General features: G+C 44.1%; 1 protein-coding gene across 1 annotated transcript in view; it reads right to left on the minus strand.

Moving 5' to 3' along the window:
• Positions 1–1,500: 1,500 nt before the first annotated feature.
• Positions 1,501–16,388, minus strand: part of LOC119962447 (mucin-13-like) — a 38,168-nt gene continuing 23,280 nt past the window's right edge. Inside the window, exons 6-10 of the mRNA XM_038790403.1 lie at positions 12,186–12,300; positions 9,772–9,809; positions 7,317–7,404; positions 3,348–3,459; positions 1,501–1,660 (exon numbers count right to left, since the gene is read on the minus strand). Of these exons, the coding sequence (XP_038646331.1) occupies positions 1,562–1,660; positions 3,348–3,459; positions 7,317–7,404; positions 9,772–9,809; positions 12,186–12,300 (452 nt within the window). The 3' untranslated portion in view covers positions 1,501–1,561. The remainder of the gene's footprint in view (positions 1,661–3,347; positions 3,460–7,316; positions 7,405–9,771; positions 9,810–12,185; positions 12,301–16,388) is intronic.

Consider the following 16,388-nt stretch of genomic DNA (forward strand, 5'->3'; position numbering starts at 1 on the left):
GGTTGGCTGCAAAGGCTATGCCTCTGTGGTTTTTGTCCGTCCAGTTACTAATTTGAGTAAGTCTGGATGGTGCTGTTGAAGTACTCTCTGCACATTGAAACCTGAGGGTGAGGTTCTGTGCAATGTAGAAGGCAAATCATGCAGTTGATCATTTGTTTCTCTTTCCATTATATATTCCAGCAGGAAGAGGGTGAATCCACACCCCGATATAGAACTCAGCCCCAGCTTGCAGAGGAGCAAGGGAGATGACAATGTCAATGAATTTTCACCAGTAGAGCCTTCACAGCATTCACCTGCACCCTCCGCTCAATCCAGAAACATTCATCTCAGTGAGACATAGACCTAGTTTAGGCTGGATCTCACACTCTGGTGGTCACCGCATGGAGACATGTTCGCAACAAGAGGTAGGGAAAGCCAAGGTTCCTGGCACTTGCAGACTGCTGGGGAAGGGATCGCTGCTAAGATTAAGTCTGAAGATGAGCCTCTGGGAACAGTAATGGACAGGATTTTTGAGATGCAGCGAGAGGCAAGGGAACATCATGCAAATGTGCCTGGGGCCCTCAACAGAGTGGTAGATGAGGTGGAGGAGCCTGTCCACCCGCTCTCTAATCTAGTGAGCACATCGAGGTCACTCTGGTATGGAGGGGCTGGTGGGCACCAGGGAGAACCTGGTCTAGCAGAAAGTCCAGTTTCTGCCGGAGAGGCACTCAAACCTGTAACTTTATTGATGTAGCTATGTAAGAGATTTTGCAGTGGCTATGTAAGGGGGATAGGCACCTCAACCTTCCTTCAGTTGCCCCTTTGCCCCAAGGAATCATGGAGGGACCTGAGGCACCCAAAGGGAGTAGGAGCATCAGGCAGACACCCCTTTTAATGCCAAAATCAGGGTGGGGGGGGGGGGGGTTACAAGGGGACAGTATTTGGCAGGCTGGGTCCGCATGCGGCCGGTCGTATCGGCAGGTAAAGCCGGGGGCTTTACGTGCCGCGGTTACTAGCCCCCATTGGGCGGAGCCTCGGTGGGGGGGCGCCTGCGACTTTTTGGTCGTAAGACCAGACACTCCTCCGGACATAGCCGCTGAATCAGAGAATTCTGCCTGCCAGCCACAAACTCTGCCACAGTGGGGGGAGAGAAATTCCAGCCGTGGATTTTGGGGCTGGAGAAACAGGGTTGTCTGATGTGTCAGCATGATTTACACGATGCAAGTTACAGTATGTGCATTAGTGGGAAATAATCAAAACTGAAATTGAATAAAAAACTGAAAAATTATTGTCAACTGATATGAACATCATGAACTAAAAGTACTGGGATGATATTAATTGTTTGGTCATTGTTCAGATCTCTGAAAAGGAAAAAATATGGCAATGTCAAAAATCTGACACAAAAGCAGAAAACATTGGAAATAAAATGTTGGTCAGTCGGAATTTGTAAATCAGAAAGTTAAGTTAATGTTACGGATATGATACTTTGTTTGAACTAAAGAACAGCACATGCATCTGTCATTTTTATTGTAGATGTTAACTGTTGTGTTTTTTCACACTTTCTCAGAGTATTTTAGTCAGCTCAGTAGCGCCTTCCTCTGGGAATTTCATGTTCCATGGCATGATTTTGATACCCGTTGCCTTGGTTACTCATTTCATTCCATTCTTGGCTTTGCGTTTTCTGTGTAGAGTTGGAAGTAAGTAAAGAATTAGAGGAAGAAGAAAACATCGACAAAATAAGAAGTTGTTTTTTTCTCTATGAATATGAGAATTAATCATTTTGCAAGAAGGTACTAAAACTATTTAATTAGCTACTTTAAAATAATTAGTTTGCCTAATTCTACACTTGTTATTAGGTAATTTTTAACATTATGGTTGATAGTTACTGTTACACACACTTCAGGTTTGCATTAGCAGAGTGATAAACATCTACTAGTCTCAGCGAACGTCTGGAATTTGACTGCCTATAATAAAAAATCATGAGAGGAACAAGTGGGGGAAAAAGTGCAACGGAGCAAGAAACTAAAAAATAATTTCAACAATTTATAAATGTTTGTCAGTTGAAAATAGGATTAACTTTATGTGAGCATTTTATCAAGTATTAGGATATTAGCAGAGAGGCATTTTTGCCCTCCGTGGGCTTGTGCATATCAACATTTTGGAAATATTATTGGAAATTTGGAATTGGTGAGATGAAATTTATAATGTGCCAATATTAAATAAAATAAGGGTTGAGATTTTCCTGGGAAGGGATGAGTCCCAACATTGGGACCTAACGTGGATACAAAACGCATATGGGGAGGCAGTGGGACCACAGGCAACAATACTCCTGGTGGCAGTCAATTAAGAAGCTGTCACTGAGGCCACCATTCAATTAAGGATAGTAAGAAGGCTTTCCATGCTGTTGGCCTAATCAGGGGCCAACACCTCTGTAGCCTTTGCAGAATCATGGAGTGAAGGGGCAGATGCCGAGGCTGCAAGGAGAACCAGATGGTGCCTCCATTTTAAGGTACCTTTATAGAGATGGTAAAAGATTTGGTCCTGTGACAGGGTCAGGCAGGCAGGTCCCAGCGATTGGAGGTGAAACCACTCAACCAGTGTCTGAGGGGTGGCCATTGCCTCTGGGTCCCCCTTCTTGAGTACTGGAGCCTCCAACTTTGATGCTACCTCCCCGACACTGGGATGCCACTGGGAGGATGCCCCCATTCAGCTGGTGGCTCTCCCACTCAGTGGGAACCAATTCACCACTGGGAAAATTCAAGTGGCCCAGGAAAATGGTTGTCAATTAGTTCTTCAATTATTTAAATTGGCCATTGGCCTAGGAGAAGGAAGCAGCTGAATCGCTTCAGTTTCATGCCGCTGGGAAAATGTCCAGCAAGAGGACTGCATTTTGGACCCTTCCTGATGTTGCACCTGGGAATTTTACCAGCCAACCACCTGTCTCCCAATTTTACCAGCCAATCTCCCAAGCAACCAAAATAAATTGGAAAATTGTTCTTGTTAAAGAGTCAGCTATTTTCCTAGTGAAGTCATGGTTAATTAAATTGCATAAATTAAATAACTTTGCTGAACCTTGCTGAGCATCATCCACACTTCCCTAAAGTAATTCACTCAGCAACACATTTAAATTGGTTTAGTTTAAGACATTAATTCAAAGTCAGTCAAAGTATTTCGGATAAATGTGTTTTCACTGCCACTGTATAACTCAAAGAGGAGAGCTGGGTGGGAAGAGCTACATAGCTCATATATGACCCTAATTTAACTTAAGGAAAAATCTGAGGTGTTCTGTACTGGTGCACAATCCTCATGTAAAGCATATCAAATTATTTAAAAATAACTCATCAGTATTTTGCTGATGATCTGCTCACCATCATCGAGTTGGTGCCCATATTTACTCTTGGAATCTTTATTTGATGTCCTCCTGTGTTCGATTGGTCATTCAAGAGTTGTTCATGTTCACTATTTTCAACATGTTTCAGTCTGCAGCAGTGAAATTTAATAGTTGCTCATTTAGAAAGTATATCTGTATTAGAAAATGAAGCAACTCTACAATGGATCAGAGTTTGGAACCTTCTACTATTTTAACCTGGTGTTGTTAAACTTCTTACTATTTTCTTGAGCAGAATAGATTTTTGAACCATAGAACTGTTTCCATCATGGTCCAATGAACTGCTGTCTCACACTTGTGTGTTGATGATCTATTGATGTTACCTCTCCACTCTCCAAGCATTTCAGACATTTCTGCTCTTTTTTGTATCATCAGCTATTTTTGGCTACCTTGGGGAGGAAACTATTTGAATTATATTTTGCAGATGTGCCTGAGAAGAAAGGTCAGTATTTTCCGGAAGATTTTAGACTCTTGATCAGAATGCTACAGTGCCATGTTTATATTAAAGTAATGCTTCTTTAAACAATTAATCAGCGTCAACTTCCCTCCTTCTACTAAAGAAACAATTTACATTGTTTGCTGAATTCTACAGTGCCTAGATTGGACATGAAGAATGACCACTTTAAAAAAAAAAAAATTTAGAATGCCCAATTCATTTTTTCCAATTAAGGGGCAATTTAGCGTGGCCAATCCACCTATCCTGCACATCTTTGGGTTGTGGGGGCGAAACATAATCCCACGCAAACACGGGGAGAATGTGCAAACTCCACACAGACAGTGACCCAGAGCTGGGATTGAACCTGGGACCTCGGCACTGTGATACAGCAGCACTAATCAATGCGCCACTGTGCTGCCCTAGAATGTCCACTTATAAGTTCATAAGATATAGGAGCAGAATTTGGCCTTTTGGCCCATTGAGTCTGTTCTGCCATTCAAACACGGCTGATCTCATCCTGGCCTTATGTCCACCGTCCTGCCCATTCTCCATAACCCTTCAACCCATTACCAATTAAAAATCTGTCCACTGTCTATCTCCTCCTTAAATTTACTCACTGTCCCAGCATCCACCACACTCTGAGGTAGCAAACTCAACAGATTCACAACCCTTTGGGAGAAGTAATTTTACCTCAACTCTGTTTTAAATTTGCTATCTTTTATCCTAAGACTATGACCTCTCACTCTAGAATGACCCACAAGTGGAAGCATTCGCTCCACGTCTACTTTATCAGAAGATGTGGGTATACAAACAGATTGAGGAGGAAAAGGAGTTATAAAACAGAAAATTGAGAAAGAAAGGGCAATTGGCGACATCCCTTGTAATTTTAGGTGCGGATTGCTATTTAAATCATGAAAAAACACTTTGGCTAGGATTGTTTCAATGGAGTGTCATTCCCAATGCCATAATTAGAACTGAGGGTCTCCGCTGCCTTTCCACTTTTGGTGCCAGCTGCACGCATGGAAAATATGTTCGATTTATCTGCAGAGGAAGCTTCTAATTGGTGAAACCTGCTGTCAATGAAAATGAAATGAAAATGAAATGAAAATCGCTTATTGTCATGAGTAGGCTTCAATGACCAAGGCAGGCTAGCAGCACGGTTCAATTCCCGTACCAGCCTCCCCGAACAGGCGCCGGAATGTGGCGACTAGGGGCTTTTCGCAGTAACTTTATTGAAGCCTACTCGTGACAATAAGCGATTTTCATTTCATTTCAGAAAACGAGTAAACAGCTTACTCTGATCCACAAGGGTAAGTAGCAATGGTCATCAAAAATGTCTGCAAGTGGGCAGTTATGTCAGAAAAGTGAATGTAAAATCAACCTTAGTGCCACATGGCACTTGAGACCAAAGCATGTGGAAGTTTGCCTTTTGTGTGTTTGTGGATGCAATGTGTGAATGACAGGATCATATGTGTGATGGATTGCATGCAGATAAGGAGGTTAGATGTCACTCTGCACTTTGTCATGTTGGACAAGCAGACCCACAATGTCAGGGAGAGGAGATGCACAGGAGGAGGAGGAGGAGGAAGAGTTCCAGACCTAAGGCTCCTCCCAGCCACCAAGGAGCAGACAATGGAAATCTCTGGCGAAGGATGCGATCAGTGGAAAGTGGCGAGCTGGACCAACCAGCAGTAAGGAGGACAAGGCAACCTTTTTTCTGTTCACCACAGGTCATCACTATCCAAAGACAGCCACAGCCAAGAAAGAAGGCAAAAGACTGGGAACGAAGAAGCCATATGCTTCATCATCCACCTTCACCAGTTACACCAACACAGTCTGTGGGGGAGTAGTATGTAGATTCTGGAGTACAGACTGGTGAGCACACCACAGAGCAGCCACCGAATGGGTCCCCTGAGGATGATAAGAGTGCTGGAGATCAGGTCCCGGGCGACAGATCTCTGCTCTGGTCATGGCCATAAGAAGCCTGATGGACATGCAACAGAGGGAAGAGGCAAATGTAGGGGCGATATCAGCGATTATACAAAGAATAGAGGTATCCATGCACGCTATGTGTTATGCCACATCCCAGGCTTCTGTGTGCATGGTTTCATCCATGGAAAGGATGCCGAGCACCAATAGGAGCAACGTTGAACATTCATTGCATATGTGCCTTGATCTGCAATCCATCACTTTAGCCAAGGGCATAATGCAGCAGTGGCTGGGTGAGAGTTGGATGAGACCCCGGGGCCTCCCTCCAGGAGCCCCTTCACTGCAACGAGACAGGAGGAGTGCCTTCATGTACTCAAATGGTGGAGGAGTGCATGACAGCTGCCCAACGGACTTTATTTAATGACAGTTCCGAGCTTAGTGGTGTATTTTCATCCCCTCCACTATTGACCCCAACAGCTTCAGCAGGTGAGGCTGAGAGGGTTGCCCCTGCACCAGTGCAAGAGACCTGCAGTAGACTGGAGCCCTCAAGACTCCACAGCTCCAGAGGACGCCTGCCATGGTCATCCAAGGCAACACATTGAGCAGGCTGCTTCCACCTCATCCACTGATGTCAAGGTTGCATCAAGACATAGTGGGAGAAAGTTAAAATTGAAAAAATACCAGCTTTAAAGTGGCACAGGTGATATTTTCATTTTCTTTTTACTGATAAAAAATGCCTAATATCACTTGTTTGCTGTATTCTTGTATAATTTTTGAGAATTGATGGGGCCTGTGATTCTATCAGATAAAACACTCGTAGCATGCCTTGTGTTTCTCACAATGTGATGGGTGGAAAGGAGATGGGAGCGCAATTTAGCAGAAATATAATAGAGTCCTGTGTTGGTTACATTTAGCGGGTTATTTCTCAGCAACCCCATCTACAACCCCGCTATCAAACTGTTTTTTTTTTGGCCCTGTCATTCATACATTGGCCTGCTGAGGCTGCACTTACCTTTATTTCTGTGCAGGAAATTAAGGTAAGTGTGGCCTCCGGACCTCACCCTGACTGCTCAAATTCCCGGCATCCCCATCACGGACTCCGGGCCCTCCCAATGTCTCAGCTTACCTCTTAGGGGGTCCTTGAACACCCCCCCCCCTCCCCCTCACACCACCTCATAAGGGCAGGGCATCCTTGGGCCTGATCCCTGGCATGTCCCTACAGTCCAAAAATGTGCAGATTAGGCGGAGTGGCCATGCTAAATTGCTCTTCGTGTCCAAAAAGTTTAGGTGAGGTTACTGGGTTACAGGGATAGGGTGGAGATGTGGGCTTATGTGGGGTGCTCTTTCCAAGATCCGGGGCAGACTCGATAGGCTGAATGGCCTCCTTCTGCACTGTAAATTTTATGATTCTAATGTTATAATGTATACCCTAAAAAAACAGACATTTCAGAAGTACATTTGCAAATTTATGAAATTACTTCAGTGATAATTAAACTTCTTTATCTTGAGTTGTACTTTTTTGGGGGTCTTCCTTGTATATCAATTATGAAGAATATTGGATTCAGATAAAATAAATAATATTACCTGGTACATGCGTAAATGAGTCCAATTGTCACACCCAGTAATGAAATTCCAAGTACAACACCTATCACGACAGTACTGAGTTTAAATCCTGCAAAATGAAATCACATTTTAAAATAATTATCAAATGAAGAATCACAAGCTGTACTTGAAACCTTTGAACCTCAATGTTGATGCTGTAAAATGTTATTACATTGCTCTATAAATCATACAGCCTAAAAGAGGCAATCTGACTCATAGGCTAGAATTTTCCAGCCATTCATGCTGGCGGGATTGGACTTTCCCATTGGTGAGGGGTTCATTCAACAGGAATTGCCATTGACAACGGCGGGATCTTTGCCAGACAATGGTGGGCCGCTACCGTGAAACATATGGCGGGTTTTGCGGAAATCTTCACCGACTGTGTCTCTTTGAAAGAGCTAGTGATTCAATTCTCCTTTCGCACTGTTTTAGCAGAACACCTCTTTTTTTTACTTATCAGGTTTATATCCAATTTCATTCTGCAAGTTACTATTGAATATGTTTCCACCAGTTTTTCAGGCCATGCATTCCGGATCATATAGACTGCTGCGTAACAACAATCTATCATCCCTCTGATTCTTTTATCTTAAAGTTAGATCCTCTGACTTGTGCCCAGTGCCAGGAAAATATTTTCTCAAAATTACTCCTTGATCACCCCCATGAAATATCCCCTGAACCTTCCCTACTCTTTAAAAAAGAATTCCAAGCTATTTCTCTACCTTTCAAACTTTTAGGTCGGAATTCTCCGGCCGTTCACCGGAGGCGGGATTCTCTGATTTCTCCGGCAGCACACACCTTCCTGCGGGCTTCCTGACGCATGCATTGGCTTCAATGGGAATTTCCTTTGACAGAGGCAGGAGCAGAGAATCTCGACACCAGTGAGTGGCGCACTGCCTCCAGCCGCTGCGTAACACGCAGCTTGGAGACCGGAGATTCCTGATCTTAATTTTGTTCTTTCTTTTTGTAGATAAGTGGTTTATAAATGTATCAGTAAAATAAAGCAGGATAATGAGAAAATATAGCACAGTTGAATGTTGTTTGGACATGCAATCTAACATTTGTTTCGAAAACAGGGTCTGCTATAACCTCAGTTGTTAGTTGACCTCACAGACTGAATGGGTTTATTCAATTTTAATTTCACGTACACCAACACAAGGTGAACAGAGCTTTTTTTTATTCATGTGGGTGTTGCTGACAAGGCCAGTATTTGTTGCCCGTTCCTAATTTCCCTTGAACTGAGTTGCTTGCTGGGCTGTTCCCGAGGGCATTTAAGAGTCAACCACATTGCTGTGGGTCTGGAATCACATGCAGGCCAGACAAGGTAAGGATGGCAGGTTTCCTTCACTAAAGGACATTAGTGAGCCAGATGCGATTGTGATAGCTGCAATATAGAGTCTTAATATTAATGTTATCTTAGTTTTAAACCAGCAGCATCTAGCGATAATTATTGACAATTTATTCATTACGATTTTTTTACACATATATTCATAACCCATAAATTAATGCTTTTTGATGCAAGAGGATCCATTAGGTGTAGCAAATAAATTGTCCGTGTGCTTAATTTTTTTAACAATAAATAAATATTAAAAAATCCTTCTTCTATTGAGACAGAGGAAGTCCATTTGAAATATCATGCCCCTTGCCTTGGAGTTCTTGGCCGGGATTCTCCGAAATCCCGGCCAAGCGCTGATGCTGGCGTCAAAACTGGTGCAAGCGACGGCTGCGCCAACGGGCCTCCAGGCCCAGTCATTCTCCATTTCCTCGTGGGCTAGAATGGCGCCGGAGTGCTGTCGCTGCTCCGGCCCTGAATGCCGGCCATACACGGCTGCCGCGGGTCCACGCATACGCGCCACGGCCATCTCCACGCCGGCCCACTGGCAACATGGCGGTGCCCTACAGGGGCCCTGCACGGTGCAATTTAGGCCCCCCCCCGGAATTAGCATGCCCGCCAATCGGTTGCCCCCGACCGCAGGCCTGGCCACCGTGGAAGCCTCTCCCGGAGTCGGCTCCCCCCACCCCCCCCCACCAGGACGGCCCCCACAGCCAGAATGCCGATATTCCGCAGGGTCGGACCATACGCGAACGACGCCGGCGGGACTCGGCTTGGAGAATTCCGCCCCAGATTTTTGGAAAGTAAATTTTGTGCTCATCAAGATGAAGGATGTCATTGCTTGGAAATGCGGTATCATTGTTCTGAAACATACTTCAGCATTAACAAGACAGTTATGCCACACATTAGAGATGGATTCGAACCCCCTTCATTGAGTTTGTCCAATATCCTTTGATAGTAATTTCTCATGGCTCAACTCCACCCCACAGACACGCCCACCCACGCACACACATGCACCACCAGGGAAGCACTGTTCTTCCATTAATGAAAACATTCTATCCATTTCATATTATGTGTGAGTTTGAAGCTATTAATTGAATTTTTTACCATCATTGCAGTCCACTCCATTAAAGCCAAATGGACAACTAAATTAAAAGAAATACACCATTAGTTGAAACTAGTAATAATAAATGCTTTGTGTAACATTTTGAATTAACTTTTGACTACTAAAACAGTTAACTTGAAATAAGAGTAAAAAACTGAAAATTGTGTATCTTATAGTTCAGCTTTACTCAGTTCCCAATAGTGTTTATTTATCTTTGCAAATCTCTCTAATGAATCTGCTTATCCTAACATTTTCATAAATCCTGAACAGAAAATACAAAAATACAGAAAATACAGAAAAGACACGAAGCCAAGGGACTGTCTTTGGGCAGAGCAAACACATCATAGTTTATTTACATGAACTTTGATGGTGATTTTCAGCTTGCTGCTCAATCACAGAGGGACATTATCAGCAAAGTTATCGCAACACTACCACTTCCAATGCCCTCTCCAAGTCGCACATCATCCTGATGTGGGCATACATCAGCATTCTTTCAACGTCATTGGGAACAACATCCCAGAAATCTATTCCTAACACAATTATAAGGGTACCACCATTAGAGGATGGCAGCTATTCAGGAACAATACCACTTTTTCATGTAAAGCAGGAATGTGAAATAAATGCAACCCTGCTTCCATTCCCCATACACCAAGAACGATTAGAAACAAGGATTGGGATTTTCCAGTTTCCCCGTGGCAGATTTTCCTGCGACGGAGGCAGCTTGCCATCAGCAGCTGGCGGCATCTTCTAGTCCCGCCACAGTCAGCCTGCTTGTCAGCCAGGCCGTGGGGGAACCCGAAGCGAGGGTTCACCTTTGGCGGGACAGTAATACCTGCTTGCTGACCCTGAATGCCCTGACAAGTGCCACCAAGGTAGGCTGGTTAAAAGGCCTGCCTCCATAGGCAGCTCTGACACAAACTGCTGCCATCGAGGCTTAGACCTCTACTAAGGCAACCTAGGCTGCTGCCGTGAAATCTCAGGTGGCAGCCATTTTCAATTTAAGGGGTCACTCCTGAATGGTGCTTCTATGAACATAGAACATAGAACAGCACAGCACAGAACAGGCCCTTCGGCCCTCGATGTTGTGCCGAGCAATGATCACCCTACTTAAACCCACGTAACCGTATACCCGTAACCCAACAATCCCCCCATTAACCTTACACTACGGGCAATTTAGCATGGCCAATCCACCTAACCCGCACATCTTTGGACTGTGGGAGGAAACCAGAGCACCCGGAGGAAACCCACGCACACAAGGGGAGGACGTGCAGACTCCACACAGACAGTGACCCAGCCGGGAATCGAACCTGGGACCCTGGAGCTGTGAAGCATTGATGCTAACCACCATGCTACCGTGAGGCCCCTGAAATGAAAATCGCTTATTGTCACGAGTAGGCTTCAATGAAGTTACTGTGAAAAGCCCCTAGTCGCCACATTCCAGCACCTGTTTGGGGAGGCTGGTACAGGAATTGAATCGTGCTGCTGGCCTGCCTTGGTCTGCTTTAAAAGCCAGCGATTTAGCCCAGTGTGCTAAACTAGCCCCTTGGTTGCATCATTCCATTCTCCAACAGAGCATTAGGAGTGCCAAACTGCTGCCGCAGGAAAATGACCTTGGCATGGAAAATGCATCTCATGATGACACTTCGCCTGCCAAATAGTCTGGCCAACCCATTGTTGATGCCACTCAGCGTACCAGGCCCAGAAAAGCACAGTCCAAGCTAATACGAAACATTCTGCATTGGGAACCTCTAGGCCAAGAGCTGCTTGCGGTCATTCTTCAAGGTTATTTGAAGTGAAGGCAAGACCCTTCAATCAGAGGCTAAAGAAGACAATTTAGGATTTTAGTTGTGAGGAAAGTGGTAAGGATTGTGGGAAAAGTAGTGAATGGGGAAGGGAATAGGAGGGATGACTGAAGTAACATTTTCCGCTCTCAGAGCTTGAGCAGATAGGGTTCTGGTGTTTGCTGCTTCTCTTTCCCTACTTCCTTCTCTTTATCTTCCATTTCTTCCTATTCCTCATTCACTTGTAGTTGCCCAATGCTGGCAAGGACGGGTCCCTCATGATAACAGAACTGTGGGGGTGGCAGCAGACACAAATCTGGAAAGCCACTCAGGGATAGGCCTCAATGTTGTTCCAAATACATCAGGCAGTGGAGGGGGTGCTTCAGCGCACTGATTATTTTTTGATAGTTCCTTGCGGTAGCAAGGCTTTTATCATAGACAAGCTTTATAGCTGTGAGTGGATTTGTGGCAGGAATCATGAATCCTGTTCAGAGGGATATCTCACTGCACACAGCCGCTTTCTTCCAGCCGCATCTCCCCCACTGGCTGGATGACAATGTGTGATGAGCAGCCTGTAGGGGAAGAAAGAATTGTAAAATAAAAGTAATCTTGTACGTTAGTTATTCAGACTCAACCTTTGACATTCTTTGTTGATTATTTCATATCCAGGAAGACATTTACACTCGCATTTACGGTCATTCCTTCGAACAATGTACTTATTCTTTCCATCGCAGATCAAATGACATGAATCTGAAGGTATTAAAGACAATTACTGTAAGTGGCTATGGATTTTATTGAAAACTTTAGACAGATATAATTAAAATGTTTTCTACATTAGTATCTTACGTTAAAAAACTACTTTACACATGTAGAACTGCTGCATAAAATTCAGAAGAAATTTATTCCAGACAACTATAAGGTGATACATCCAGGAAGGATGAATAAGGAGAGGACAAATACACTTGAAATTTCAGTCAGGATTGGTTAGCCAAATTTACTAATGGCAGCTTAGCTAGAAAGGTACGTATCCTTTGCTCCAAGATTTTTCCTAACCTTCGGCCAAAGGCAGGAGATCAGGAGAATGTGCAGCACTTTTCTCCCATGCTGGTGAAACCTTAAAAGGTGTATGTAGCATCTTGAAAGGCTGGCAACCACCAAATGGATTAACGAATAAATGGTTTATTAAGGCAAATAACTATTTACAGTGAGTGACATAATGACTACTCTACTCCATGACTCCAAACTCGTAACTGAGCCCCAGGATTTGCATTCTATGGGTCACATAACCCTCTGAGTAATCGTCCCCTTAAAGGGGAATGCTACCACAGTGTAGATTGTGATTTAAAGGTTCTGACACGTAAATCTTTAAAAGTTGGAGGTTAAATTGTTCTCCAAGGTGATACCTATATGTTTCAGTTATGAGAAAAAGGAAATCTCTGTTCATTTGAGTAAAGAAGGTTAAGCTCTTTCATTAATCAGTCATTTCACAGATAATCAATCATCACAGTTCTGTTTAAAATTATGAAGGCTTTGATAAGGGAAGACAAGAGATGCAATTACTTCATGCCTTTCACGTCAGAGAATTCCAAAATACTTCACGGCCAAGTTAAAGTGTGGACACTATTGTTATGTTGATAAATACAACCGTCAATTTGTACCTAGGAAAGTTCCAAGAACACAAATGGGGTAAATGACCTGTTAATCCGTTTTAGTCATTCATTGAGGAATAACTGTTTTCCATCACATGGGAGAACATCCTGCCCTTTTTCAGATGATGCCACAGGCTGTTTAACATCTAAATGTACAGGCAGACAGGGCCTCAGTTTAATATCTCACCTATCCTCCTACAATGAATTACCCCCTGAGGACTAAATTAAATAGCCCATGAAAAGAAGTGCAGGGATTGTAATGCATGATTTTCCTTGCCTGCTGATTGAAATGTAAATAGCTCGACAATTTAGTGTTGCCTCTTCATTAAAATGTGTGCTCGGTGTCTGTCCCCGAGCACTTGGCAGCTGTACCACAAGAAGTATAATGATCTTATGTAGGTGATCAAGGTCAGTAAATTCATCTTCACATGACACCTCCTCCCTACCACACGATCCACTTCTCTGCACCACATCCCATCATTCACCCAGCAGTACCCCGAGCACTCAGGAGTCAGGTTTAACATCCAAATGGTATACCTCAGCCTCCCACATACACCAAGAATGAGAACATCAAACTCAACTCCCATACTTCCAAATACATCCAGTTACCCAACAATGGAATACACATTACCCCAACACAGTGCAGCACTGTTGGAGGGCATTTTCTGATACAGGACTATGATATAAATTATAGGTGGCCCTGTAACTACATTTGTGCTCCTATATTACTTTTGAATAGTTCTGATGAGACAAAAGGTACTCATTGGCTTAGATGCCTGTTTGGAAGAGGCAATTTGTAGAAATAGATAGTGTATACACAATGCTGTTTATATCAGAAAAGACACAAAATGGCTGTTAGCTATTTTGTGATATTAAAGACACAAACTGGCTGACCAAGCCACATTCCCTGTAAACTGTCTCATGAGAACCAACCGTAGGTATGTATAGGGAGTATCCCAACAGCCGCTGATAACAGCTTAACAGAACAAGACATGCAGTGTATCCTTGATAAAGCTCAAGATTCACAGCTGTAGACATATCCTTGTGTTAGTTTTGAATTACTTCTGTATGAAGTTAGGGGTGGGTAAGACAACGCCCACTTTAACCATATAGGTGATAACTGGGATGCTAAGAAAATTGATTGACTGCATGTAATAAAATGTGACACGAATAGGGCCTCACGGTAGCATGGTGGTTAGCATCAATGCTTCACAGCTCCAGGATCCCAGGTTCGATTCCCGGCTGGGTCACTGTCTGTGTGGAGTCTGCACGTCCTCCCCGTGTGTGCGTGGGTTTCCTCCGGGTGCTCCGGTTTCCTCCCACAGTCCAAAGATGTGCGGGTTAGGTGGATTGGCCATGCTAAATTGCCCATAGTGTAAGGTTAATGGGGGGATTGTTGGGTTGCGGGTATACGGGTTACGTGGGTTTAAGTAGGGTGATCATTGCTCGGCACAACATCGAGGGCTGAAGGGCCTGTTCTGTGCTGTACTGTTCTATGTTCTATGTTCTATGAATATAGTGGATTGATTGTATGTAAATAAGAATCCGCCCCTTGAATCTGTATATTAACCCATGTGAGCCTTAACTCAAGTGAGAAAAGGTGGTGTCAATAGGCTGCGGATTCTCAAGCCTTCTCTCCCAGAATTCTGATATAATACACTGCTTTTTTTACTTATACTCAGGCCTTTGTGTGAATATTTTCACCTCTAACAAGCACAATTACTAACATTCTTCCCTCTTGTCTGCAGGCCACGGTGATACACAATAGAAGGGAGCAGAACAGATCCAGTGGAGGACAAGGATGCCTATGCCTCCTGAAGTCCCACATGATGTGGTTGGCTGCAACAGAGACTGTGGCGCCTGGCATCACTGAGAACATTGACGAAGGTGGTATGTTTGTGCTTAATGCCTCTTCTCAATTTCTAGATCATCTTTGTTTCCTTCGGAAGCTCCGGTTTCCTCCCACAGTCCAAAGATGTGCAGGTTAGGTGGATTGGCCGTGCTAAATTGAGTGTCCAAAAGGTTAAGTAGGGTTACTGGGTTACGAGGTTAAGGTGGAGGCGTGGGCTAAGGGAGGTGTTCTTTCCAAGGGTTGGTGCAGACTCAATGGGCCACTTTTTGCACTGTAAATTCTATGATTCTACTCTCTGGCATAGTAAGCAAGCTGCAGGTGGTGTGACCAAGGGCCTCTTGCTTTCCATCCCATCCTCCTACAGTCGCCCCATCTTTCCTTTCTAATTTGCTGCTTTCAAACATCGAAAAACTGTTACTTACTCAGCTAAAGGAGACCCAGGAGGAGAAGAGAGAGGAACAGCTCAGCACTTTCATTTGATCTGATATTTACAACCACCAGTTCAGATACTGGCACTGCATGTACCTTAAAGGCGAGTATAGAATTGGAATCAGCCCATAGTGAGTCACTGGGCTTGACTGAGCTGCAGCCAGGCCTGACAGATGGATGGTTTGTGTGCCAGTTTACTGGAGCATGAATTCTGCTATGGCAGGGTCAGATAAGGAACTTGATGGAGGAGCATATGGTGAATGCTGATAAGGAATCTTAGATCTGAGATGCTGGATGCATTGGTTGACCAACTAGATAAACTCCTCGTATTGTTAAGGAACATGGAGGATTCTGTTTTTATCTTTGCAGAGGAAACTGGACAGGTCTCGTCTTCCCACAGCCACCTCTACCTCCCTGTCATGCTGCAAACCCACAGTCATCAGATCCTCTGCCCTCTCTGTGAGGGAGTAACAACATCCCTTACCACAATCCAGAAATACACCACAACATCCCCAGAAACAATTTGCAGCTATAATTCAAGAGATGTAGCAAGGGCATAATTTATTCTAAATGATCTTATCAACAAGTTCGCACCCTGGACCTTTAAATAATGTTAGCAATGCAGCTGAACGCATGTTCATTGGTAACTGACAAGTGAATTAGTTGAATGGACCTGCATGGTCCTGATGTATAAATTGAGCTTCAAATCAGCTGCTACAGCTGCTGGATGCCACAGCAGTGCATGCTTAGAAGCTTCTAGTGAATGCAAAGGAAGCTTCAGGAGGCACCCTTTCCAACACATGGCACTGCACAGGCCACACCAGAAACAACTAGAGGTACGGCACAACCCACCCAGACGGTCTCCGGCTTCTATAGTGTTGTCACTAACAGTGCTTTGGGAAGCCGGA

This window comes from Scyliorhinus canicula, chromosome 2 (assembly GCF_902713615.1).
Source record: "Scyliorhinus canicula chromosome 2, sScyCan1.1, whole genome shotgun sequence".
Classification (NCBI taxonomy): domain Eukaryota; kingdom Metazoa; phylum Chordata; class Chondrichthyes; order Carcharhiniformes; family Scyliorhinidae; genus Scyliorhinus; species Scyliorhinus canicula.